The sequence below is a fragment of the Mugil cephalus genome, chromosome 20, assembly GCF_022458985.1.
Source record: "Mugil cephalus isolate CIBA_MC_2020 chromosome 20, CIBA_Mcephalus_1.1, whole genome shotgun sequence".
NCBI classification, from domain to species: Eukaryota; Metazoa; Chordata; class Actinopteri; order Mugiliformes; family Mugilidae; genus Mugil; species Mugil cephalus.
In genome coordinates this window covers 7,109,722-7,136,225 of record NC_061789.1, presented here as the reverse complement: position 1 = coordinate 7,136,225, position 26,504 = coordinate 7,109,722, and the positions used below count along the sequence as shown (strand labels likewise).

General features: G+C 43.6%; 3 protein-coding genes across 5 annotated transcripts in view; 1 reads left to right on the top strand and 2 right to left on the bottom strand.

The window, feature by feature from the left end:
• LOC124997409 (vesicle-fusing ATPase) overlaps positions 1–11,869 on the bottom strand; it is a 39,032-nt gene extending 27,163 nt beyond the window's left edge. The window contains exon 1 of one of the 3 annotated variants that reach the window (XM_047571075.1): positions 11,714–11,869. In XM_047571075.1, the coding sequence (XP_047427031.1) occupies positions 11,714–11,725 (12 nt within the window). In that variant the 5' untranslated portion in view covers positions 11,726–11,869. The remainder of the gene's footprint in view (positions 1–11,713) is intronic. The other 2 variants (XM_047571073.1, XM_047571074.1) reach the window with 2 other exon arrangements.
• Positions 11,870–16,183: 4,314 nt separating this feature from the next.
• Positions 16,184–21,598, bottom strand: LOC124997411 (cyclin-dependent kinase 5 activator 1-like). Its single transcript, XM_047571082.1, has 3 exons — positions 20,988–21,598; positions 19,261–19,894; positions 16,184–19,179 (listed from the first exon to the last, which is right to left on the bottom strand). Exons 2-3 carry the CDS (start codon positions 19,774–19,776, stop codon positions 18,688–18,690), a joined length of 1,008 nt encoding a protein of 335 aa, XP_047427038.1. The 5' UTR covers positions 19,777–19,894; positions 20,988–21,598; the 3' UTR covers positions 16,184–18,687.
• A 1,701-nt stretch (positions 21,599–23,299) lies between these two features.
• On the top strand, positions 23,300–25,373 carry rpain (RPA interacting protein). The gene is made up of 7 exons (XM_047572066.1): positions 23,300–23,498; positions 23,612–23,803; positions 24,319–24,391; positions 24,520–24,631; positions 24,761–24,824; positions 24,997–25,137; positions 25,247–25,373. The coding sequence occupies exons 1-7, from the start codon at positions 23,394–23,396 to the stop codon at positions 25,274–25,276; spliced, it is 717 nt and encodes a 238-aa protein (XP_047428022.1). The 5' UTR covers positions 23,300–23,393; the 3' UTR covers positions 25,277–25,373.
• The last annotated feature ends 1,131 nt before the right edge of the window (positions 25,374–26,504 follow it).

Genomic DNA, 26,504 nt, shown 5'->3' with positions numbered 1-26,504 from the left:
GTTTATTATTCACAATGTGTTACCTGCCTTTTCACGGTGGGTAAAAGTGCAGGAGCAGGGAGGGGCTGAATAATGAACGTGGCCACTTCCCTCGTTCTAAATATTCCTCTGTTCCAAGCATCCCATTAAATTATTCATTCTGCTGTGCCTCGAGGGGAGAGGGTGTTACCCAGTCAGATGTCTGCACTGGCGATCGATGTGTAATGAAGCTGCTGCTGCAGCAGAGCCGAAGGTTTAAGATAGCAACACAGCGGATAGCATCGCATCTGCTGCTCCCCGTTGATCTGGGCTTGATCCTAAAGACATTAGAGTTGTCTGTGCTCATATCAAAGAGCCCCAGTTACTGATGTTTCAAATCTTTCACCCACATCTACCAAACAATTTAGCTTCTCTGAGATTAAAGCCACAATGTGAAAGTGGATGGTTTTCTTGAAAATGCATAAGTGATTATGAATCAAAAGACATTTTTAGCATCTTTAAGCTGATTGTTTCGGTTTTGCAGCCTTGATTCAGTCTCACCTCTCTCATCGACCTGACGTCCAAAGTGCCGATGCTATGCTACCTAGCCAGCAAAGAAACAGCAAAGTGTACAGCTAGCTAAAGATACAAATCTTATTCTTAAGAATCAATGGAGCAAAAAACTAGCTAAACTATGCTAACGTTAATCTTAAATCTACACGTGAGCGCCATTTTTGGATCAACATGTTAAACAGCTAAATTCTCTACACAAGGTCAAAAGTTTGTGAGCTTTAGCTTGCTTCAAAAGGTAAATCGTAACACAACTTTAAAATGCATCCACACTAAAGTTATTTTACTTTTTACCAACTTTCCAAAAACATACATATAAAATTCATATATACATGTAAATTGCTAATTTGAACACAGTGAAAACTGTAAAATTATGTTTTTTAAAAAAAAAAAAAAAAAATCTGATAAATAAAATCTTATGAAAAGGTCTTGAAGAAGTTGGTCCATTTCAATTCAACTGTGTTTTCTCCAACATGTTTAATCTGCTAAATTCACTACACAAGGTTAAAAGTTTGTGAGTTTTAGCTTGTTTAGCTTGTTTCAAAAGAAAACGCAACTTTAAAATGCATCCACACTCAAGTTATAATACTTTTTACCAACTTTCCGAAAACATACGTATAAAATATTTAGTTTAGACTGAAATTAGATTTAAAAACGGTGTTGTCTGGATTTTCCCATCCAAAGCAGCAGCAGTTCATTTAATCATCCTCGTGTGCATTTCCTTAATCTCCCTTAATTTATGTTTTGGAACCTATACATGCAGTACAATACAATGTAGAAGCAATCCATAATCGATATAATAACCGTAAACTACAAATCAGCCTCAAAATCTCAGATTCGTCCCCGTTTGGAACCTGAACCCAACACACACACACACAAATTCAATTCAATACTCTCACAACTCATTATGAAATTAATAAGCCAACTCCCTTTCCCAAGTTAATAAATCACACTAAGTAATTTCTTGGCAAATGAAGGTGGGATTAAATCAAGAAGGTTTCAGGGCGCCCAGTGCTGTAATTTTTCACGGGCTGTAATGATGCTACCCTGTCAGATTTGAATCGTTGTAACCAAACATGTGTTAGTCAGGGATGAAGTAATGAATTAATAATGTGTTTTAAAGGATAATTAAATATTATTTAACGTTTTTATTGGAATCCTTTTTTTTTTTTTTATTAGATATACAGTTCAAATCTTTTGCAACTATGTTGAAGAGCAGATTTTGTTCTTGATCATCCATGTCACAAAATTGTCAGTATGCGAACGCTAGCAGCTAGAGGACCTTCAACCTCTGCCCAGGTTCAATGTTTGAGGTGTTTCCTCACCATCTAAAAATAAAAAAACACATCCTGCTTGTGCCACAACAAAGTCTACGGCTGTTGGCACAATACGAGCTGGCGACCTCAAATCTTTAATGTCATCATGCAGGCAGAAAAAGATGAACTAGATAAATCCATACAAACAGGTTGGGTGTCACTGTTTGATTGTCACGTCACAATGCAGACATGACCCCAAACAATGCACTGGTGATCTGCATCAGTAACTACTAAACTGAATTAAATTAAATAAATGCAAAAGTAAAGACAATTTATACCCTTTAAAACACAAGTGTGAATCTAGCAGCTTCTTGGATTACATTAGCACAATTTGAAAACTGGGGAAACCCATTATCCTGGTTCCCTCTGCCTAGCTAGTACCTCCAAAGCTTTGCCGCCTCTTCTTTCAGAATTTCAACAAATTTTGCCAAATTTCTTTCTTTTTGCAATGCATTTTATACTTTACTCATGTAATTTCATGGTGTCAAATAATGACCTATGCCTCTTGCCAGATGACAGCCCCCATGCGACCCTCTAGAAAACAAGTGGTTACAGAAGATGAGATAACCTTACGAGTGTTACCCAAATCATCTTGTGTCATTTTATGGTGCAAGTCAATGGTAAGGTTAGAAATCCCCCCAAATGAACATGCAACATAACATGACACTAGCCTTTACCAGCGTATAGAGTCTCCAGGAGCTGGCGCCATTACAACGCCGCCATATTGGCAGGAAAATGTGCTTCTCTAATAACTACTGGGTTGAGCAACTAACTAATTAAACAGATCCCCCAAGATGGCAGATGTGGATTAATGCAATAAAACGAGAAGACGGTGAGACCCCTCGAGAAACAGGTTTGACTTGTGTAGCGATCACTTTGTATCATGGACAGAATCCAGAGTTTTCCCACCGTACTTTATTTAGCATGTTTTTAACATGATGTCCAACTAATTTATTTTCATAAAGGCAAGTTAGGCTAATGTTTATAACGTGGATTACAAAGGGATGTTACTCATTCAGCACTAAAACTACTCAGAATGAGAAACAACTTCAGGATTAAACAGTTACTTGTTATTATGTTACTGTACAAAGTACAATGCACTTACATGATGAATAAAAATAAAAGAATGCTTTCGAGTATCTTGTTCAAAAACCTTTGAGTTTTGCCTTGTACTGGTCATTAAAGTGCAGTAGGTCAGTAAACTCTGTTTCCCTCAGATTTTCCTGCCAATATGGCGGCCACAAAAAAGTCACATGACATCTGGAGCTCTAGATGCTAAGCTAAGCTATCTGGACATGATCAGTTTTCAGGTCATTCATAAAATGTTTTTTTGTAAAAAGGATAATTCATTTAATATTTTTGTCCTTCTTTGCATTAAAACAAAGGGAAACATCTGTTAGTTGTTACGCTTCTGGTTCGGCCTGCGCAGTCCAGACATTCCTTAGTCATCTTTACATAACTGCATCTTTCTGTCTGCCCCTCCGGACAACAGCAGAGGTCTTCACGGTGCATTCGAGTGCACGTTCCTCGTCGTGTTCCCAGTCGTGTTTAAAACATCATTATTAATGTCAAGTTATTGATTTAAACCTCTCGCACGGGCTCAGATTCACTAGATGTGTAGGTGCGTCCGTGAAATCTGCTGGTGTCGTGTCTCCATTTACTCAATGTGTGCGTCGCTGTGTGCTGTTGTGTTGTGTTGTGTTGTGTTGTGTTGTGTTGTGCTGTGTTGGCTGCCCCACAGCAGAGAGTAGCTCTCTAAATATAGCTACGGCTCAGGGCTCACACAGAGGAAGGCCCTGCACCGAGACAGGCAGGGATTAACTGTTGTGAATGACACACGGATAAATGTGGCGTTCGTGCACACGGATCCATGTTAAATACGTAGATATTAATGTGTATTACGAATATTACGAATATAAAAGCAGACGGCTTTTAAATTAAACTACAAAAATCAAACTTAAGACTGTACAAAAACCCTTCATCTTAGTACATATGTGAGATTTACACTTCCACATCATTTGTTTGAATGAGGTGGCTGGGGTCGATGGTGGGCAAACAAAACACTATTACTATTAGTACAACACAAACAAGGGTTAGCATCACTGTGGTTCCATTAGCACCTTTTTTAATATATATACTTTTATAACCGAGGGTATTACAGCATTTGCGAATTACCAAATAGATAAATTAACAATGATGACATGGTGATATTTGCGTTTGTATCTGATGATGAAAGATCAATTATGAATACATCCTCATCCTCGGATGCAATGATTCTGATTTTTGTTTATGATGCACATTAATCAGCCACAACATTATGACCACTGACAGGAGAAGTTAAGTAAGTAACATTGACCATCATGTGACAATTCTGGGACACTTTTGGACCTTGACATTCATTCGTATGTATATGTAGCATCCACCCAGACTAGACCCGAAGGCCTCCCTTGGTCCCTCCCTCTGGCTGACAGAGAAAAAGGCTGGTGCTGTGGATTCTTCATGTAAAGTCAGGTTTCAGGCTGTAAGGTATTCAATCATCTCTTTATTTCATAATCTGGTAACGGGGCGGCCTAACAGCCTCGGCGACGCAGCTTGCCGCCTCGCAAATTGGCTGTGGGTGGTATGACAGAGGTGGAAGCAGAAAAACTAATAGCGGGCCCTTGAGAAATGGCTCCGGAGCTGCAGACGGACGAAGTACAGGGAAACAGTGAAGGAAAACAAACCGCTCAATTCATTAGCCGGGAGGAATGAAGCACCGCAGAGGAGGGGACGGCGCGCATCGGATGAGCTGCCATCTTTCTGTAGCCCACTCTCTTCTCCTTCTTCTTCTTTGTTTTCCTTCACCGAACACACCTCATCTCTAGTTACTGATTCTGACACAATGAGGCAGTCCTTGAAAGCTCCCTCTCATTACTGCTGGAAGGATGAAACAACACATGCAACAACTCCTCTTGAACACAAAGTAGAATCCTTCCCCTAGGAAACCAAAGCAATAAAGCCTTTCTATACCACGTACATTATGTCAAGTTTAGATTAACTATGGTTTTAATAGTTTTATTCTTGCACATTTGTCATGTTTACACGCTTAAGCCTTGTGCTGCTGCTCTCTAATCCTCAGGGCCAGATGGCCGATGAGATGACACAGTGGACAAAAGGTCTTTAGCCCCAACCCCATTAGACCCACAGAGCCTCCAAGTGTCTTTCTGACCTTCTCTTTCTCCTGCACTCTGACCTAAAACTCCCTGGAGGAGGAGGAGGAGGAGGAGGAGGAGGAAGAGGAGAAGGAGGAGAATGGCCAATAATGTCTGTGTTTACCTCAAGGGCACAAAGTCAGAAAGTCCCTGAGAGAATTCTAACGCAGCCGATCAATAATCCATTACCGTCTCTCACCAAACTGTTCATGCTCCAGTCAGAGATGAAAGAGCTCATCCTATTCTTAAAGGTGCTTCATGTCATAATTTAAGGTCTCGACTGTGGAGTCTGGATTGTTTTTTGGGTTTTTTTTGTTGTTCCTCAGGGCTCAGTTTTAGGTCCACTTCTCTTCAGTCTATAAACGCTCCCAAAGACACAACATCTCCTTCCATTGCTACGCCGATGACACACAGATCTACCTCCCCCTCAGTTCTCAAAGTCTGATTGACATCACCTGGCTCAGAACTTCCTTCCACCTCTCCTCCTATATCACATCATGTGTGCGTAGAACCTGGGTGACGTATTTGACGATAATTTAACTTTCAGCAGGTATGTAAATTCCGATGTCAGGTCCACTTCCTGGAAACAGTTATTCATGCATTCATAACATCCAGGCTGGACTACTGCCACTCCCACTACTCAGGTAGCACCCAAACCACCTTCTCCTGTCTCCAACTAGTCCAAAAGCTCGTCTAAGAAGCGAGACCACGTCACTCCCATTCATTACACTGGCTCCCCATTTATTTTAGGATACACTTTTCTAGGAGCTCTGTTGAGGAGCACTTTAAGACACATCTTTATTCTTTGGTTTGAATGTGAAGCACTTTGGTGCAAACGCTCTTTGTTTTTAAGGTGCTATGTAATTTCCGATGAGTATCTGATGACAATGCTAATAAATGCTTTGCGATGCTGAAATCTGTGTTCTTGACCTGATGCTGACAGCTCATGCGCTACATACTGTGTGCTGCAGATGTATCCACCGATCAGGCACAACATTATGACCACCTGCCTAATAGAGAGCGTCATCATAAATCCGATAGTCGCCATGTTGGAGGCACTTGGCAAGGTAAACAAAGCGCATGGGCTGAAGCACATCGGGAATTATTGTTGTGTTTTTGGCTGCACCAATCGGGCAGGTCGCGGGAAACTTCTGGAATTGTATGGACTGCCAAAAGTTATTACTAATCGGGGAGAATGATGCCAAAAGTTATCGGAGGAAAGGAACCAGGATCTACGAGGCAAAAGTCTGGACAACATGTAAATTTGTTCGGCCCATTTCTTGTCAGGTAATTGTAATACAGTGAGAAATTTTAGCTTTTAGCTCCACATTTTAACCCTTTAAAAACCGAACCGATTGCCAGTGATCCGTTAAAACACGCGGTATTTGAATTACCGTAACTCAGTGTGGCTGAACACTGGGAAGTTGTGCTTTTGTTTGAAAGACCTAAATGACATCTCAAGGGTATAACTAACGTTTTTACCAACAAATTTCTCCAAACAACTCTCCTTTCCTGGGATTTCCCGGGCTTGCGTCGCTCCCCAACCTGCAGCCAATAGCGCCGTCATAATTGCATCATAATTACCGTAATGGCAGCTTTTTTTTTCCAGTGTTCAGCCACACTTTGAATTTTGTCCATAGGTGAGTTACGGTAATTCAAATACCGAAAGCTTTATTTTATCCGAGGTGGATGTTTAGATCTTCAAGGGTTAAGATCAGTGTTGCTACTGTAGCAGCCCATTAAATGTGATCAGATATATCAGCTATAAGTCAATAATGCTGAATTATTTTTATCATTACACTAGAAAATTAGTTTAGAGAAACTGCTATCAACATTCAGTTACCAGACAACAAACCACAAGCGCCTCCTTCCCTCTGATATCTTTTGGCATTGTTCTCCCTGATTTGTAACAACTTTTGTCAGTCTTCTTTCACGGTCTGCCAGATTGGTGCAGCCAAAGAAAACAACTCCAACATGGCGACTTCCAGACTGATGAAAACCCTCCACTGCGTAAGTATCCCAGAAAAATTGTGACTCATCAGAGAATGAACATGGGCCTTCTGAGGGCGTCCTGTGGTGTCTGGTAACAGGATGTTGTTAGTCGGGGGGTCTGAGTTCACCTTTAACCAGGGGCGTCACTAGGTTTTGAGGACAGGGGAGGCTCCGCCCCCCAGGAGGTGCGCAGGATGTGAGAGAACATAGCGTGTGAGCACAAATTTTCATAAAATGTATTTATTTCAGTCAAGTTCCAACACTAACTATTAATAACTGATCAACATTGAGGAATGAATTTCACTCACAACACAATAATTGTTTGCTCTCAAGTATTTTGAAGTTGCACAGATAAACCTACATGACTAAAAAGGTTGAAATTTCAAAATATTACTTAATTAAAACTTGAATTAAATGAATATTAATGAATGGAATGGATTGGATAAGGACGCACTGAAGGGGCTCGCACTACCTGACGCTATGATCATATAAAATTATTTATTTAAACTCATATTCTGGCCTTTTTATATTGAATTTGTCAACACTGTTCCTGTCAAATAAATGAATAAAACACCAAATTATTTAGGGGGGCTTCAGCCTTCCTAAATTAGGCCTAACGAGGCTAGTGCCTTCAACAACACATACGTCACTGTATTTTTTTTAACCATCACTTCCTGGTTGTGTAACCTAGAACTCCGTCCCCTCTTCAGAGACCGACTCTGTCATGGTGTCAGTTTGTGGAACCGTTAACTTTGTCCTGACTCCTTCTGACAAGCTGCAGGATGCCCAGCAACAGTACACGGTCTGGCGGGCAAGAGAGGGCGAGGAGAGGGTATGTGTGTGAGCGTGTGTCAGCACTGGAAGGGTGGGTGTTTGAGGGGGGCGACGTCAAACAACAAGCCAAAGGACACTTTTGACTCATGCTGGATGACCGCACACACAAAAGATGAACATTTGCTTGAGGGTGGGGGGGTGGGTGGGTCATTACATAGAATTCATAATGAGCTCATATCGACAGATTCTTCTATACCCACAATTATTCCCATGCAATGATTAGCTTTTACCTCTTAACAGTGTATCCTGTAACAAGGAAAAACTTCCCAAGCTACAGCTACACTTAATATTGTGTAGGTCCCTAAAACAGTCCTCAGAGAATGGACATGGGCCTTCTGAGGGGGACAGCAGGACCTTGTTACTGGGGTCAGTTTGGGATCTAGTGAATTTGGAAGCCATGAGCTGTTCTTCATGATTTTTACGTTTCCTAAAGCGTTTTTTTTGTGGCTGCATCCTGCTGGCGATGGCTGCTGCCATCAACGTCTGCTCTGGTCTCGGGGGCTGGTATATGTCTAACACAACTGGTAAGTATCTAGTCAGTTATGGACAGTAGTTGTGCAAGTTTCTGGTTTTTAACAGAAACTATCAAGTTGTTCCTATTTCAACCTCAACGTCCCTTAGAACTGAAGGAGTTACTTGGACAAGTGGCCAAACGTTTTCCCAAATGCTCTAGTTTCCTTTTTAAATGCTTTTTGCGAGTACATGGAGGTAAGTCTGTAGAAGATGATGAATGCTATGGAGTGGGGTTGCCTGGTCTGGTAACATCCACACGAATGAACGCCAGGTCTGAAGCGGAACATTGAACTGTCACAAGATGGTTCGATGTTTCCTATTGACTGGATTTTAAAGGTTAAAGGTTTACGAAAACGCAATCTGATCAGGCCACTTTGTTCTAATTAAGGTGGTTAATGACTCTGACTGGACTAATATTCTGCTCATGGGTGGAAAACTAGCGGTTGTTTAAACGCAGTAACCGGGGACCTTTAAGGAGTAGAAGGAATGATGCAACGTCAAGTTTCTCAAGACATTAACTGAAGTCACAACCACCTTTCAAAAGCTGTGAGAAAATGTTCATCATACCAATAAAGTAAGGATGCTGCCAAGTCTCATTCATTCGTGAGTTACTATCATAGGCTACCTCGTAAGAAGTTTTGTCTTTCACAAGTGTGAAATTGAGGACCTGTGGTTACTAAAAAAGCATGCTGATGCAGTTGGTTGGTGTCAGGTGCAGGTTCTGAAAAGACTGAATCTCTGTCCTTCCTCGTGATGTTCCGTGTAGTAGTTTGACTCTTACGTCTTCGTGGCCGCGTCGTGTCTCTACGTGGTCTTATTAATGCTTTAAATTATGCACAGGGCCCAGGTCATAAACATCGACTCATTCATCTCGTGCCGCCATAAATCACCGGGGAACCTTGCAGCCAACCTTAAAGGCACATCTGTCTGCGTGAGATGGGAATATCAGGGACTGCAGATGCGCCAGCACATTGCTCCCGTGAAAACCTGATAAATGAAGACGCTCGCTCATTTAAAGGTGGCATCGACTCAGCTCCCCTGGGTAAAGCTAGCAAGCTATAGCAGCGGTTTGACTGTTAAGAAAAAGTGTTGTAGCCCGTATGGCCTGATTGCACTGAGTCTGCTGGCAGGTCAGTCCCACTCAGCTTAACACACATAAAGATGCTTTATTTTTCAACAGAACTGTTGGGAGAATGTGGCCATTAGAGCTTACCAGCCAGTAGCATCCTGCCACACACCTCTGCATAATGTCAGTGCTCACATCATGATGTGTGAGACGAGGAGCTGGTCCCTGGATCTAAAGTGGTGCTGCACCATATCGACAATATAAGCAGGATGTGGTTTTCCCAACACGGGGGGAAATCCTTCAGGGTTGTAGGCGGTCCAGGCTTCTGTGTTAATTTGACGGCGTAGCTACGGCAACAGCAGAGCCTACGCAGACCCTGGCGCTGTAGCTGCACCTCCCCAGACATGTAACTACGAACCATAACCCTAACCTAACCCTAGGTCCCTAATCAGGACGAGGGTCTTCATCCAGGTCTATGAATCACCTTTTGTCTCTTCCCTCCCCTGAGAATAATTTGCCTTGGGACATTTCTTTCTCCTGGACATGTCTCCCAGGGACACACAAACCTCTCCACCACCTTAAGGTGCTGATTCTTCTGGGCTTAAAAAGCAGCTGAAATAAGGTTCCTGCAAAAGATGAACGTGCTACTTAGTGAACCGCCTAGGTCTTTGTCCCTCACATTGCAACCGACCTCCGTGTCCTCTCCTGCTTGTGGTGGGTCCACGTCATTTCTTTGGGCTGAGCAAACCTCGCCACTCCAGGTGGAGGCTTCAATTTCCCTATTGCGGACAAGGTGCTGCAGCCCTTTTTGGGCCGTGTCTGGCCACTCCCCTGTGTCAAATTTGTCTTCTGAACTGGACCACATCGTTCCCAGCATCACTTGGACTCACACCCTCCTCCACCACGTTAAGGTGGCGACTCTCTGGGGGTTAATATGAGGTTCCTTCGAAGGAGAGAATGGACGGCAAGGAAACTAAACATAATGGCTGAGCTCAAAGGTCACGCATCGAGGGCGCTTCTTTTTCATCCTACTCTCATCTGAACATTGCAAATATTTTCACAACATGATCAGTTCTTCCTAGCTTCCTCGCCTCCCGGGTGCTTATGATTCAGACCCAAGTGATGTGAGGCGACATCGGCCTTCGTGTCTTTACCTTCAGACGGAATCAAGCTAGCTTCTGCTTTGCACCATTTACGCTAAGCTAACCGACTGCAGCTTCATGGTATCAGCATGTTTTCTGAAATGTGCAACTCATAAGAGCCACAGATTCCTAAAGCAAATCTGCTGTGGAATGATGACTTGCAATAACGAGGAAGTCTGTTTTAAATCTAAATCTTCATGGTCATAATGAGCCGAGAAACCAGAATGCAAGGTGTGCGCGTTGATGAATGTTCTGCATTTGCGGTTCCAACCATGAAAATTGATGCACACGCTGCACCAAAATGCAACAGCTGGGTTAAGCAACCCATAGCCCTAGGCCTTCTAAAGACTGTAGCAAGATACGTACATCAAGGAAACCACTGCTGGAAGGCACTTTGGCTTAAAAGAAGCAATCTGGGAGAAATTAGGGATAACTGCATGTTGTGCTCTGAGACTCTGCAGAAGTGAAGAGAGGACCAGAGGGCTAGTTGAGAGGACTAGTTACCTGACATCATCCTCCCCCGTGCGTCGACAGGTTGCACCCTACACAACCACCGTAATAAATATGCACAGTCCAGCAGTCACAGCGCAAAATGAAGACAGATCGGAGGCTGGAGCAGCAGCAGTAGCACTCAACGCTCCCACATATGTCACCAAGCGTTCACATGCACGACGATGCGTTTTCCTTCCCGACCTCAACCTGTGCTTCCCAAGCAGAAACGCCCGCCGTGTTTTTTTCAGATAAGCTTTTCAGCGGCGAGCGTATTTTTAATTTATTTATTTATTTCTCAAGGGCAAGCGGAGCCCTGGATTAAGCAGCGATACTCGCGGCTGTCAGCAGGCTGAGGAGGGCTGATGCATGTGCCACAACACGCAGCCCGGGGGTGGAACGGCTCCTCGCAGCACAATGCAGCGTCCATCCCGAGGCTCGGAGATAAACAAATAAACCTCATGCCCTGCAATCGCGGTGACATTCAGCCGCCAAACCCTTCCAGGAGTGCTTACAATTTGCGAGGAGATGACTGGCCCGACATTTTGCGCCATGGGTACGCAGTCCGTTCATTTGCACGCGTAGACACAAATACGTATTTTTAAAGGTAGAAAAGAAAGATATATGTATGTATTTACTTACCCGGGCCGCCATCTTCACGGTTCGCAGTGGATCAGGGGATGCAGCTCGGCTCAGTGATTCACAGGACAGGGGGGACAAGTGAGCGGGGAGAAGGCTCGGCGGCGGATGGGTTTATAGCAGGTTTAGAGGCTGCCGCTGCGCACCGCGCTCTGATTGGCTGGTCGGGGCGGAAGGGGACTGCACCAGCAGCTCGCGTGCGACCGAGGAGGATCACCCGTTTTCGCGAGAACACTCACGTGGCAGGCGAAGGTGGGCAAAACACGGATCACGCGTGGGAGAGGAAACCGAAATGTTGATTGAAAAAGATGGGCTTTTGTTCTCATGTTTAACAGCCGCTCGATTTTTAAGGACTAATATGTAAAGGCCCAAAAAAGACAAAAACAAAAAGAGCAATTAACCTCATCCCGTTTATTTATTTATTTTAAAAAATATATCCTTTAACCCTCCTATTACCTTCAAATTTAATTTAACACTTGGGGTCAATTTAAACCAAAAATTATTACAATTAAAATATTTCCCCAAGTTGATGTGCCTAGTACTTTGTTTGTTTGTGGACTACTACAATAAATGGCTCTTTAAATATAATTTAAATAAAGCAGAACCACCCACCCCACCCCACATATCCATCCACAATACCTGTTGCACTACTATTGGAAATACGCAGATCACCAAAAAATGTCACTGATTGACCTTAAATTGGAAAGAGGTATGTTTTAGTGGCTTTAAAAACAAACATATATTTTGTTTTAATATACATAATATATGTTAATCATATATTTAGAGACGTTAGATGTTGAATTGGATCAAACTGACCCCAAATATAATATATAATAGGAGGGTTTCATCTGGATTTCATCCGGTCGTCTGTGTCAGCACCACGGAGAGCTCCTGTCATCCTGCTGCAGCAGCGGGTGAATAATAAAACCCCCAGACGTACAGTGCCTCTTGAAAGTAAAACAGAAAGTGAAAAAGAAATATTAGACTTGTACATTATTTTATTCAGGGAAACGAGCCAACATTACACATTAGAGAGGTGCAAAACTAAGTGTATCTCCAGTGTTAAAAGGGAATTTTAAGGCCGAATTCCAAGGCCAGGGAGCTACCTAAAGACCTCAGATCATCAGGCTGTAAAAAGGTTATGAAATCATCTCTAATGAGAGTAATCCACTAATCCACAGTCAGACTGATTGACAACAAATGAAGATTTAAGAAGATGATTCTCTTCCACCAGAGTAGCCCAACAAAGATCACTGTAAAACCAGGATGCACAATAGTCTGAGAGGTCTCACATTGACTAATGTTACTGTGGTACAGTACACAGCAGAATGGCCACTACTTTCCAAAAGGAACATTTCTTCCCGTCTCTAGTGCGATCATCATCATGTGCACAAGCCAGAAGACCACTGACACAATGTGGACGGATGAGATTAGATTGAATTATTTGGTTTAGATGAGAGGCGTTGACACCTGGCGCTGGTAATGTCCTTGTTTGTGCCTGTTTTGCTGCATCCGATCAAGGGACGCCTTGTTATCACTGATGGAATTCTAAAATTTTTACCAGTGACTTTGAAAAGAAAATGTCAGGAGCTGAATCTTAAGGGGAACTGGGTCACGTCATTCTACAAAATAATAGTTAAAGAAGAACAAGATAAAACTCAAAGTTCTGACCTTGATCCAGTAGAAATGCTGTTGAAGGACCTGAAGGAAAACCGCAAAACCAATCGGGCGTAACATTATGACCGCCTTCCTAATATTGTGTAGGTGTCTCTTGTTGCCTCCAAAACAGTTGTGACTCATCAGAAAATGAGTCACAATGAATTCTGAGGGTGTCCTGTGGATCACAGCGTGTCTCTGTTTCTCATCTCGTTTTGTCCCGAGACGGTTAATGTTGTTTACTTCTCCTGTCGGTTGTTTTAATATTTGCTACTCATACAATGTCAGCTTCCGTGTCTCCCATCATGTCAGAACATTCGGGCCTTTCACCCCCACCCCAGGTAGAATTATATCCAAATTGAGAGCCATTACACCCACTTAAGTACTAGAGAGCAAGCGAGCAGTAATTGCATTGCCTATTAAGGGACTTCCTCCTAGATAAAGACCTCTTTAACTCCTCTGTACAACTTTTGTCTTGAGCCTGCAGCTTCTGTTCGGTTTATTTCACCGACTCTCTGCTGCCTTGATGTGGTCAGTCTAAGAAGTGGCCGTAAAAAAGTCAAAGAGCCTCACTCGTCTCTAAACCCCCAATCCCTGAAATAAACAAAGGAGGCTGTGTTTGTAAAGGTTTTGTCTTTATATATATAAAGTACCTGTAACAGTTGATCAAATTATTCTTGTTTCTCACATACATGTTCATACATCCACATAGTAACAGATTGCAGCATCAGCACTCTAGTAACACTAGTAGCCTTGACTTTTGTTCAACGAAGATTCTTGTTTACACAATAATGATTCACAAATGAAAAGGAAGGAGGAACCCCGTATCAAGTCCAACGTCGTTACAAGCTTCATATGTTACATGACGGTTGTTGTCTTGTACGTGTCGCTAAGGTAAAATATGGCACATAGTCGTGAGTTGATCAGTGATGAGAGCACGTGTAGGGAGGATGGCGACGGTCAACCCAAAATTTAGTTTCAGTTCATGTCTCCTTCTTTTTTTTTTACTCAATAAATACCAGACAGGTATTTATTGAGTATTGTGGGCAGGTTTTCTCAAGGGCGTCAAACATATAGAAGCATAACTCACCAACGTTTCAGTCATAGTTGAGCAAGTGACAACGGTTATGTTAGGCTTTGGGTTTTTAGACAATCTGAAAAGGTGTGTGGGGTGTTTCCAGAGCTTTGTGGTTAGTATTTACCTTTCCAAAACCTCAGCTCAAACTCCAGCTGCAGCTGTTAGCTTGTCAGGCTAACGGCAGAAAACCAAGTGTTATGTAGGACCAAGCAGCTCATTGTTTTGTGGTTTTGGGCTCTCTTTCCTGATTGACAAATCCATTTTCTTTCGTATTTATTGGATGCGTGGAAGCTAAACCTTGATGCAAGTTTAAGTTAACATCTCTGTTCTGCTTTTCCCCAGAGGCCTGTTAGCTTTAGCCTCATTTTTAGCACAATATCACACATCTTTAAATGCATTTTGAAAATAATTAGCCACACTAAGTTTAATTAAAGTATTTTTGGCTAACTAGCTTATTAGACTAATGTTAGCTTAATATGCTAGTCAGTCGGGATCTTTTTGAGTTTAGATTAAGCGCAACAAATCCGGGGATAGCTGTTTTTAGCATTTGAAATCTGGATGATACTGAAATCCTTGCAATGTCTAATTATGGAAACGTGGATGGTTGGTATGTACCTTTCCAAAACCTCAGCTCTAACTCCAGCTGCAGCTGTTAGCTTGTTGGGCTAAGTACTTTACGACCAACAGCAGAAAACCAAGAGTTATGCAGGACCAAGCAGCTCATTCTTTTGTGGTTTTGGGCTCTCTTTCCTGACTGACAAGTCCAATTATTTATTTATTTATTTTTGTTTCATATTTATTGGTTGTTTGGAAGCTTAGCCTTGATGCTATCAGAGTTTAAGCTAACGTCTCTGTCCTGTTATAACGATTTAGACTTTTTCCAAGAGACCTGTTAGCTTTAGCCTAATTTTTAGCACAATATCACACATGTTTGTGGCCTTTAAATGCATTTTGAACTTAATTATTAAGTATCTGTAAGATTAAGCTTATTAGGCTAGCGTTAGCTTAACATGCTAGCCAGTTGAATCAAAATGGATCTGTTTGAGTTTAGATTAAGCACAACAAATCCGGTGCTAGTTGTTTTTAACATTCATCACCCCTCTACGAAATGATACAAGGATAAATCCCTGCAACATCTAATCATGGAAACATGGATTTATAACATTTCTTTTATCCATTAACCTGCAGCGACACACACCCTACTTTGGATCATCTAGTGACAAATTCCCAAAAAGATTAATCAGCAGCCGCGTCAGGAATGCCTCTGTGAGAAATGCTACGTGTTCAACGGCCGGATGCTGGAGGAAGGATGCTCGGAAGGAGCTCGTTTGCTAAGGATTCATTCTGCATATTTCTTTCATGAGGTTTGAGGCTACATGTTTCTCTACCCCACTGCAGCTAAGACGGTCGCCGCCCGGAAAAAACAGAGTTAATACACCACCTGCATCGAGGAGTCACCCGGTCTGGACAGAGGCGTGACATTCTGATTTAAAATCCCATTTAATCCCCTTAAACCAATCAATAAAAAGGGGCTGTTTTAATCTATTCAGTCACGTAATTCAGAAATTTCCTAGCAGAATGTTGAACGCTCCAATGTCATACATTTGTTTTGTTTTTTTGTTGTTTTTTTTTTGCAAAGTGACACATAAAACTTCACTTCATATAAAAGCTTATACGTGATTCCTTTATAGTCTTTCTTGTTCCAGAGGAGGAGGAGACTCTGAGTTGGCTCATGTTTCTTTTCTTTTTTTTGTTTTTTTGTTTTTTTTCTGTATGAATAATGAAGTCTTTATAATGATATGGCACAAGATCTCTGCCCCGCCTGAAAAGGCAGAGGTGTTTTTCAAAAAAGTTCAAGTTGGCTACGGTTAGACTTTGTGATACGACATCCTCAGGTTAGAAGAGTCTCTCCGGAGGGAACGTGCGAGACGCCTCCTTTTTTTTCTTTCTTTCTTTCTTTCTTTTTTTGTGTTACCAACGATAACATTGTAACAATTGCACATAATTCCTTTACGCTGAAGGGGAATCCCACAAAAACAATCCACGCGTGAGTGAGTTTACATGTGACAAAGGGCACAAAACGGCTGCAGAGGTGCTTTAAAAGGTTTGAAAGTGAACACGGATTGCGTCATCTGTTGTAGTAGTGGTCGGGATTAAAAGAAGAGAGCCTCCAGGAGTCGAATTTGAGATCCAAATTAGTTGGGAAGTGTAGGATCCTGCCATTTTAAAGCTTAATGGGAAGGAAGTTAATGGAGTACCCCTTCAATATGCAGTCAAATTGACCCAAACTTCTGAATGAATCCGGGGCTTTTTATGGACCAAAATCCCAAAATTGCAACTATTTAATATTCCTTGGCTTTTTTTTATTTTTTATTTTAGCCTGCTAAGCACCATGTTACCAAGAATTGTGGATTGCACTCGACTCGTGTGGCCCGCAGCCAAAGGCCAAACTTTTCACATATTTCCCTCGACTCCCCTCCCCTCCAGTCGGAGAGTCACCTGGATGTCACATCACTCAGCCTAGCTTTCAGTTCAGTTCAGTTCAGCACGGCGGCCGCTCAGTCCCTGGGCGCGCCCAACGCAAAGCAGCATGCTAGGAAACCTATAGAATCACACATGCATGTCGAACGGCTCGGTGAATACGTGAGCCGGGAACAGAGTCTCTAAATATGGGACGACTGGACGGCACCGGACGGGACCTGACCAGTTCAAACCAGACGGGAGAGTATTTGTTGCTTTAGTTTGTCCGAGTTGCTGTATAAAGCAATGAGCAGAGGAAAGGTGGGTGTATATATATGTGTGTGTGTGTGTGTGTGATGGAGGTGGGGGGGGAGTCCAAGCAGCAGCCAAGGTCTCTGGTTCCCGAGGGACGACAGCAACGTCAAAGCCTCGTTATTGGAAGAAAAGTCACGTGTACACTTGCGGCAACCTGCCCCTCTCCACTCCTGGGAGGCGCACGATCAAGTTTCCCGGTTCTGACGCGGGCAGGCATTGGCTGAGGCCGACCACGTGACCCCATCTCAGGAAATGTTCGCCATAACAGACGGCAGAAGTGCTGTGTTTTTAAACCTTTTTAAATCTTTCTTCCTTTCTTTCCGTTTCACACATTCCCCCGCACTCGGCGCCAACATGGACCAGAAGAGAAACAGCGCACGGGGCGAAAGAGAAAGCAATTAGATAATTCCCTGTGTAAAATACGCTCTGCTGGGGGTTGTCAGTATTGCATTTTCCCATTTTTCAAGTTTTTATTTATTTTTTTGTGAATGTAAACAGCTTACAGGAGGGCTTTTATTAAATGATGATTCGTCCTCTGCCCCGAGGGATTAGCGTTTTCATACCCAATCGCTAAAATATCCGACTGGATAAGCCCAAACGTTCCCTCGCAAGCACAGCACTTTACATAACACGTCAATGGGACGACTAATCCGCGACGGAACAATTACGCCAAATAGTTAATGCTCTTTTACGACAGTGGGACCTCACGGAAACCACTTCTGGTGAATGCGAAAAGCGCGGGCGGGGCTAAGGGGAAGTGGAGTTGGCAATAAGCATGTGGTCGAGTGCAAGGACGTATGAGAATGAATGCTAAATATATAAATATATATATATATATATAGATGTGTGTGTGTGTGTGTGTTTGTGTTTGTTGTCTGGCGTCTCTGACATTTTTATTTTTTTTTACCAAAGCACGATAAAGACAAATGTCAGAGCAGATGTCAGATCACTTCTCTGGATAAAACAAGGTGCAGGTCAGACTGATGCACGTCTCTGGATACCACTATCTCGTGTCGCGCTGGGGACCGAGCCGACCAGGCCTTAGAGGAAACATCGCTTTCCTTGTAGGTGTCGTCAGCTACGTTGAACGTATCTCCGGCTTCTAAAGCTCGACATCCCCCCCGGGGATTTTGGAATGGCAGCGAGTAGCTCGTCAAACGATGCGGGAAGAACCTCGATTTTATCTGCTTTGCTGTGGCGCCGTCGGTCGCTACAGATCGCTCGCCGCCTGGAAGCCTGTTGACGCTCACACGCCTCATTAACTCAACTGCCCAGTTTAAAAACCTTCCTCTTCGGATACAAAGCGGGAAATTTGGTCGGCCGTAAATCTGCAGAGACGCCAGACAACAGCACCTCTCCAAGGTGGCGCTACACTGCATCACATTCCTGTCCTCAACCTGTTCCCTACCCATCCTTCCTTCCTTCCTTCCTTCCTCCCCGCCCCCCACCCCCCGCTCCCAGCTCCCGCTTATCGGTCAAGGCCTATGAGGAGCTTGGTCTTCTCCTCCTCTTTCTTGCTCTCGTTCTTCAGGTCGGCAAACACCTGGGTGAAGAAGTGCGGGTCGGTGTTGATCTGCAGCATTTTGCCGCTCATCCGGTTGATGATCTCCAGGCAGCGGTCCCAGAAGGCCTCCTTCTCGGCCTCCACCAGGAAGGGCTTGAGCGGGTAGGAGATCTCGTTGCCCATGTACGAGTAGGACAGGTAGAGGCAGGTGAGCAGCGAGGCCTGCAGCTCGCGCTCCGAGGCCACCTCGGCCGAGACCACGTCGCGGCACAGCATGTAGAGGAAGACCACGTTGGCTGGAGTGATGAAGCCCTGGTCCTGCCAGCCCTGGAGCAGGAGGGAGCGGTCCACGCTGCGCAGCCACAGCACCGGGTCCGTCGGGGAGAGGCGCTTCAGTCGGTAGCAGCGGCGGCACAGGAACTCGCCCAGGCTGCGCATCAGCTCGCTAGTGGAAGCCTGGGTTCAGAAAAGGTGGAGAGGGTTAGCGAAAAAAGCTCTTTTTGCGATCGCAGCAGTGACAGAGAAATGAAGAGTTACCTGGACGATGACGCGCTTCGGCGTGCCAGCGGCGGTGGAGGCTTGGACTCCGGAGCCTGTGAGGGAATTCTTTTTGGCAACGACGGTAGCTACGTTGGCCAGGGTCTTGGAGGTGGGCAGGTGGGAGGAGGTAGTGGTGCTGGTGGCTGAGGGGTCCTGGCCGGAGGAGTAGGACGCGAGGTTGGCGCAGGACTGGGACTTCTTCAGCTTCAGGCTGTTGGAGGCCGAGTTGGCCGTGGCGGCCGCGTTGCCGTCCGGGGAGCTGCCCTTCCCGCCATCCCCGGCTTCCGACTGCAGCTTCTTGGAGCCCTTCCTCTTCGCCGACACGGCCACGATCCGCTTCCACGGCAGCACGCTGATGATGGACGGGCGTTTGAGGGACTTGGCGGCGGCTGCCGCCGCATCCTTGGCGTTCTTGCTGTTCTGGACGGCCGTGTAGTGGCCCACGGTGGCCGGGCCGTCCTCGAACAGGGCCGCCTTGCGGTAGCTGGGGGACAGCGAGAGCACCGTACCCATGATGCCTGGTGGGGGTTAGCAGCGGAGGGGCGCTGGGAAGTATTGGGAAGAGGGGGGGAGAGCTCTTTGATTGGTCTAAACAAAGAGCCTTAAGGGGGTCAAAGTGTCTCACTTGAACCTGTGGACAAAGAGGACATTTGAACTTTTATTCTCATGACCAACACATGAAGTATAGTCAGTGTTCATCAAGGTGTTCAACCTTTTTTTTCTAATCTTTTATAGTCTTTCTTGTGTTTTGGATTCCCCTTATCGATTGACTAGATATGCAGCTGTTGCCATGGGTGCAGTTTTGATCGATTGCCTCGACCTTCACTCTTTATTGTCTCACAGGTACCAGGACAACTGAGAAAAACCCATACCCCTAGAGGAAACCCATTAAAAGATAAAACGCCACGGACAAAAAAGGAATCAGAATTTATCAGATGCTCCCTCCGTAAACATCCGTTTAAGGCTGATGGATTTTTGCTCTATGTGGCCCGGGAATACCCAGATCCTGCAATTAGACGATGATGCTGCTGCTGCTGTCCCCTAGCAACCATGTCAAATGAACTATTCTCTGAGGAAGATCTAGGAAAACATTTCTCCATGTAGGTCCTCTTATTTGTTATTTATTTTTTTGGCGGCTTGAGCTCATACGTGAAGCCTCCTCCAAAGTCAACCTTTTATTAATGGATGTATTTTAAATGAAAACATAAAGTATAAATGGCCACTCCTGGTGATACATTAAGCAGGAGCGGGATCACACTGTGATGGTGTAGCTTTGCAGTGGGCCGACATTCCTTCACAGCAGCCACCTCTCCACGGGAGGCAGCGTAGACTATAGGAGAGGCGCATATAGGAGGCGTGCACGTCTTCCCAACCCTGGCCTGCCACCGTTCGTCGGCGTTATATAAGGACCCAGATAAGGCCTCGGAGGCAGGGGAAAGAAATGTGCGCCAGCATCCATCTTAGCTTCAAAATGGAAGCCTTGAAAAACACCCCCCTCCTCCCCTTCCTCCTCCTCCTCCTGCTGTCCAGCACAGCTCCACAAACTGTGATTTCACACATATAAACATTAATATTTATATTAATAATCTTTTTTTATGTGATCATTCCTCCATCAGTGTGTGAATTGGGTGATTCTGAGTCGATCTTTTTTTTTTTAGGCCTTTCTGGTTGCTTTGCATCCTAACAGGTGAAATAAATTGCCTAATGCACCACGTTTTTCCTACCTTTAATCAATGGACTCTTCTTGTGAAATCCATGTATCACACCTTGACCCCCCACCACTCTGCTGCTTGGCAAATGTGGCCCAAAAAAAAGGAATAAACAAATAAATAAATATCTGAAACGGGTATCCACGCCGCTAGACGAGAGCAGCCCAGGGTCCAGGGCGTGAAAACTGCTCGGTCCCTGGTAATAAATGTCTCCTCTCTTCCCCCTTTTCCCCCCTTCTTCTTCTTCTTTTTTTTTTTTTTAATCAAATCTTCATTAAAACAGGGTCCCTCGCTCGTCTGTGACGGGAACACTGACGCAAAAATATTCGCTTCGCTCCTTCGCTCGCAGCCAGGGGAAAGATGTCTTCCATTGAGAGGCGACGATCTGTGGATGCTCACAGCAGCTCGGACGAAGCTCCCTCAGACATAAACATGGCAACGCGTATTAAAGTCTGAAAACCCGAAATCGACGCTCAGAAAAACAAAACAAAAAAAGCAAAAACTAAAAAAAAAAACTAAAAACAAAAACAAAAAAAAAAAGCGAGACGGGAGGAAAATGGCCACTATGAAATCCAAAAATAGAGCAGCTTATTCCCTCAGCTATGCAAACCTGCCAGAAAGAGAGAGAGAGAGAGGTGGGGGGGGGGGGGGGGGGAGAGGCTTTGATGCGGGCATCTGCAGTTATTCGGGTTGGATGTGGGAGAGAAACGCCGCCTTCTCATTGGCTGACTCCTGGATGCTGGCGCCGGTGCTGGTGCTGGTGGTGGTGGTGGAGGTGGAGGTGCTGATGGAAGCCATTGGCTCCCAGCTCCAGCCTATCGCGGGGTGTCGCTGTCCGTGGTGCTGAACTGAAGCGGCCGAGCGAACCTCGTCCGTAGCGGAGGATTTTTATGAATCGGGTTTTTGAGCAGCTGCATGGCCGAGCCACGCTGACACCCGAGCTGCTGCTATAATAATCCGCCTGCGCACAAATATGGGGAGGGGGGTGGAGGAATGCGCCACCCACCCCGTTTTTTTTTTTTGTTTTTTTTTCCAGAATAAAATGTTTCGCTTTAGAAAATGCACAATTCACCGGTTTTGGTTGTGGTGATATTTTTCTCGTTGTGAATGTGGATGTGGGTGCATACATAGATGCTACGAGGGGGAGGTGGGGATGCTCTCGTCCCCTAGCAACCATGTCAAGTGAGCAACCTGTGCAGTCCTCTCCAAATTCAAAAGGACTGTAAAAGTGACCTGTAAGAGTTGACCTTTGACACAGCCACTTTCATATTATTGTTGATAAATTAATAAAAACTACCACGACAATGTATGTCATTAGCTGGTGTCCTTCCCTCACATTTTACAGACAGTCTGTACACCTTCTGTCAGCCATGATCAAAACTCCATAAAACCAGTATGAAGGCTGTGAACCAGAGAGTCTGAGTTTATCTGAAAACCAGACAGACACGGCTCAGCCAACAGGAAAAAGCAGGCCACTGAGTGGCTTTCTAAATATTCTGTGCCCAAATGCTGAGAGGAGTAAGAGTATCATAAATACTCCTGTCACTGCACAGCAGGACGGAGCTCTTCAGGAGGTCATTCATCTCCACAGCCATTAGCATACGCAACGCTAACTGTGGTTAAACTAATGGCCTGGCTGATCGCACTGTCTGCCACACACTTGCACAAAAGACACTTTAGCGAAATGTCTTATTTACTATATATTTTATGTAAGTAGGACTGTACATTTTTTGTACATTTTGCCTCTACCTTATTCTTATTTTATTTTATTTTTATGCATTGTTCATATGTGTTTTTCTCATCTCACGACTCCTTGGACAAAATAATTCCTCTGTGCGGATAAATAAAGTGATCTCGAAACTTGAATCTACTGATTTTTACTTAGCTATGCAATAAAACCATATGTTATGGAGGCTGAGAGGGGCCCAGGATTTTCTTTTTTCTTTCTCTGCCACAGTGACCCACAGGATGGTATGTTAAATTGGTATTTCATACTGTAAATTGGTAAGAAGCCGCAAATTATGTGCAAGATACTCAGAAATAACACATACTACTCCGATAATTTGTCTGACCTTAAGTAAAAACTCTCTCTCTTTCTGAAATGCCAAATTAAAGTCCCAGTAATAATAATCATAATAATAACAACAACAATAATAATAATAATAAAAGCCAGAATAGTCTGCTCGAAATGTTTTATTTGCAGGCCAAATGTGTTATTTATTTTATTTTATTTTATTTTATTTTATTTTATTTTATCATTTGACGGCGGGTTTATGTCTTGGTACAGATAAACTACATCACCCATCATGCAATTCGCGGCTGCGCACATATACTTCCGGGGCATGCGCGGTTAAAAGCTGAAATGGTTTGATTATAGACATACTCCGACTGTAGTCGGTCAGTAACACTACCTTCTTATTTATGCTAACTTGTCCAACACTAACAGCACTTTTAATGGACGCTCTGCACAGACACCGCTCACTTTATAAAGGCACGACTCCGCCATGGAAAGACACGTACAGAAAAGTGAGTAATTGAACGATAGCTAGCTACCTGGCTAGTTAGCATGTCGGCTATCTGCTCGTTATGCTTCGACTTCGGCGTCATGCTGCTCTGTTTTTTTGTTTGGTCTTTTAAAGCGATGTATAGACAGGCTGAAAAACAGCCGGTCCAGACTGCTCGACAGATACCGACAGGCGGGAGAGAATCAGCAGCGAAGCGGCTCCGGGGCCTCCACCATCGTCCAGGAGGTGATGGAGGAGGAGTGGAGCGCCCTGCAGTCTGAGGACCGGAGGCTACCGTCGCTGTGGGGGCCAGAGGGGTTGACAGAGGTCGGTCTCTCTCCGTCTTTTCTTTAACCCATAATGGTCTTTAAAAGTCTCAAACTGTGATATATCCCATGTTATTTGTGTTTCAACTAACGTTCCTGATGATCAGAGGTAACAAAACACAAATACAGTTTATGTTCAGTCCAGCAGCCACGACCTGATGCCTTAAAGAGAAATAACACTGAGGGTGCTGGTTCCAAAAAAATCTCCTTTTAACCTATAAATAACGACAGTTTTGAATGTTTCCCTATGTTTTAGTGGGAAAAAATACATTATGGAAGTGTTTACATGTAACAAAATGCACTTTTACAAAATATGTAATGAACAACCCGGACATTTCTAAAGGGAAAAACACGTGCAATTTCTGTGTAGTTTTACTTTTACTGGAAAATCTTTTGCAAATTCATCCCACGGGGCCGGATCAGATGCTCTGGGGAGCCCCTTTTGGCGCGCGGGCTTTATGTTTGACACCTGCGTGTTGGCGCTTAATGAACTGGTTCCCCTTTTCTTGTTGACAGATGTTCAGTCTCACGAAGGAGTACGATGAGCTGGCGGTGCTTGATGAAATCCAACAGGAGCTCATGTCTCACGGTAATTCATATCCATAAACGACTTTCAAACCAGAATCATAAACAAATCTCTACGGGCTTCATCTTCAGATCTGTAGTCGATGTTTTTAGCCCGTGTTAAAGCCGCGCTTGTTTCCCTTGGCGCTACAGAAATGTCTATTATTGAAGAGTACGAGAGGAACCTGCAGTTTGAGCAGCAGTACATATCGTCCGTCGTGGAGGGGATGGAGGAGATGCATATTATTTGCCCCATATGTCACATGTAAGTCCAACAACTTTTAACACATAATATTTCTTTACCAGACTCCAAAATCCATTGCTCTCTTCTCCATTATGTTATAATTTGCATTGTAGTGGCAAAGATGCACAAATATGTTTCTTAATCTTGCAGGAACAACTTGAACGTCAACAGCCATTTCATCTCCTGCATATGTGGACTTTATATAAACACTAAGGTTTGTTAATTAAAATATATTTGGTTTTATCGTGAAATATTACAGTGATGTCAGTTGTGGGTTAACATCTATGGTTCTACTTTGGATTTGCAGTAGATGAGCGTATAAACAAAGCTGCATGAAGGTTTTGTCTTTGGCTAAAGTTGTGTAATGTTCTTAATCTTTTCCATAGAAACGAAACATCACCTTCGATGTCCTGCAGCGTCTTCTGGAGTCCAGAATGTCGGAGCACATGGACGACTGTCTCCACAACCCTGTTTTCTTTGTAGCTCCCAACACGGAAAGCTCCCCCAACCTGATGATAAGTTGCAAGGTAGAGTCGTACAAAACTAAACACGCTAAATTTGGGTCATGGCTTAAGTGCAACGTGTTATTTTGTATCGTTTCCAAACAAACACTGTTCTTGTTCTCTCTGCTTTCAGGTGTGCGACTACCTGTCCATTGTCTTGTGAGTCCAGACTGTCAGGGTGACTTTATATGGGAGGTTTTGACTTTATTTGTGTGTGTGTGTTGTATATTTTGTGAAATAAAGAATATTTTGATATTAAATCTAGGAAGCTGGTGTCCTCTATTTTACTGTTACCCCCTGAGTTTCTGCCTTAGCTCCAAATCCCTCCACATTTCCAGGGATTTAAACCTGAGCAGATTCATGACCCTGCAGTTTCTCTTTTTTGAGCTGCTCCTTGCTGGATTTGTTAGAGCACTTAGGATCTCTTCCTGTTCAGCCCCAACTTTCAGACAGATGGTCTCATATTATCTTCAAGAGCTCATCAAATGGCTCAGAATTCATGCATCAGTCTGCACAAACTACCGTAACTTTTCCCAAATAATTCCAGTAACATTTGAGTCATCTGAACACGGTGCATTAATGCAAAAGACTTCTCTTGGTCTGAAAAAGTCCTGGAAAATTTGTTAGCTATGCTGCTAATGGGGGTTTATCTTTCCTTTTTGTGAATGTCATAGACTGTGTCATGGTTGTATATTCTGAAGAATAATCTGTGTATGGACCTTTAGGCACAGTAAACTAATGTGATCACACCTCAGGCCTTTTAGAAATGAGCCACCTGGATCTCACTCCACCTGCAGACATGCAAAGCTGCAAACAAATAAATGTCTGTTTTATATTTGCTGAAAAATTACAGTTGTGTTTGCTATAAAAGATTTCTCTGCATGCAACTCATCTAAATTACTAGAAGTGATGCACATATCTGCAGCTGCAAAATCAAACCCTAAAGTTAGGAACTGTAAACTGTTGTGGGCCAGTAAATCGCCTCAGAGTTGATTAAAATACAACTCAGTTTTGTCCAGGGGCCACAATTTTAAATGAATGAACTCTGCTTCTACTGCTGAACTCCTCATAACATCTCCTTCCCCTCATCCTCACTCACACACATCTACACTAGACTTCAGACTTTCTTTTTATTCAAACATTTTAAACATTGGCTAAACACACATCTCTTTAATTTGGCTTTTGTCTTATAGTTATTTTATGCTGTTTTACAGCTTTATATTCTCCCATTTTTATTTAGTTGTTGTTATTAATTTTTTATTGCTATCTTAATTTTCAGAGTTTCTATATTTGATTCTTTATTTCTGTCCTGCATTTTACTTCATTCTATTTGTAATGTTCTTATATCTTACATCTTGTTTTTATATTTTATCAATTTTATATTTCTATTT

Coding starts and splice junctions, on each gene's coding strand:
- rpain (XM_047572066.1), top strand. CDS start 23,394: ATGCTAACTTGTCCAACACTAACAGCACTTTTAATGGACGCTCTGCAC. Junction 24,632..24,760: donor ATTTGCCCCATATGTCACAT/GTAAGTCCAACA, acceptor TTAATCTTGCAG/GAACAACTTGAACGTCAACA. Junction 25,138..25,246: donor ACCTGATGATAAGTTGCAAG/GTAGAGTCGTAC, acceptor CTCTGCTTTCAG/GTGTGCGACTACCTGTCCAT.
- LOC124997411 (XM_047571082.1), bottom strand. CDS start 19,776: ATGGGTACGGTGCTCTCGCTGTCCCCCAGCTACCGCAAGGCGGCCCTG. Junction 19,180..19,260: donor CGAAGCGCGTCATCGTCCAG/GTAACTCTTCAT, acceptor TTCTGAACCCAG/GCTTCCACTAGCGAGCTGAT.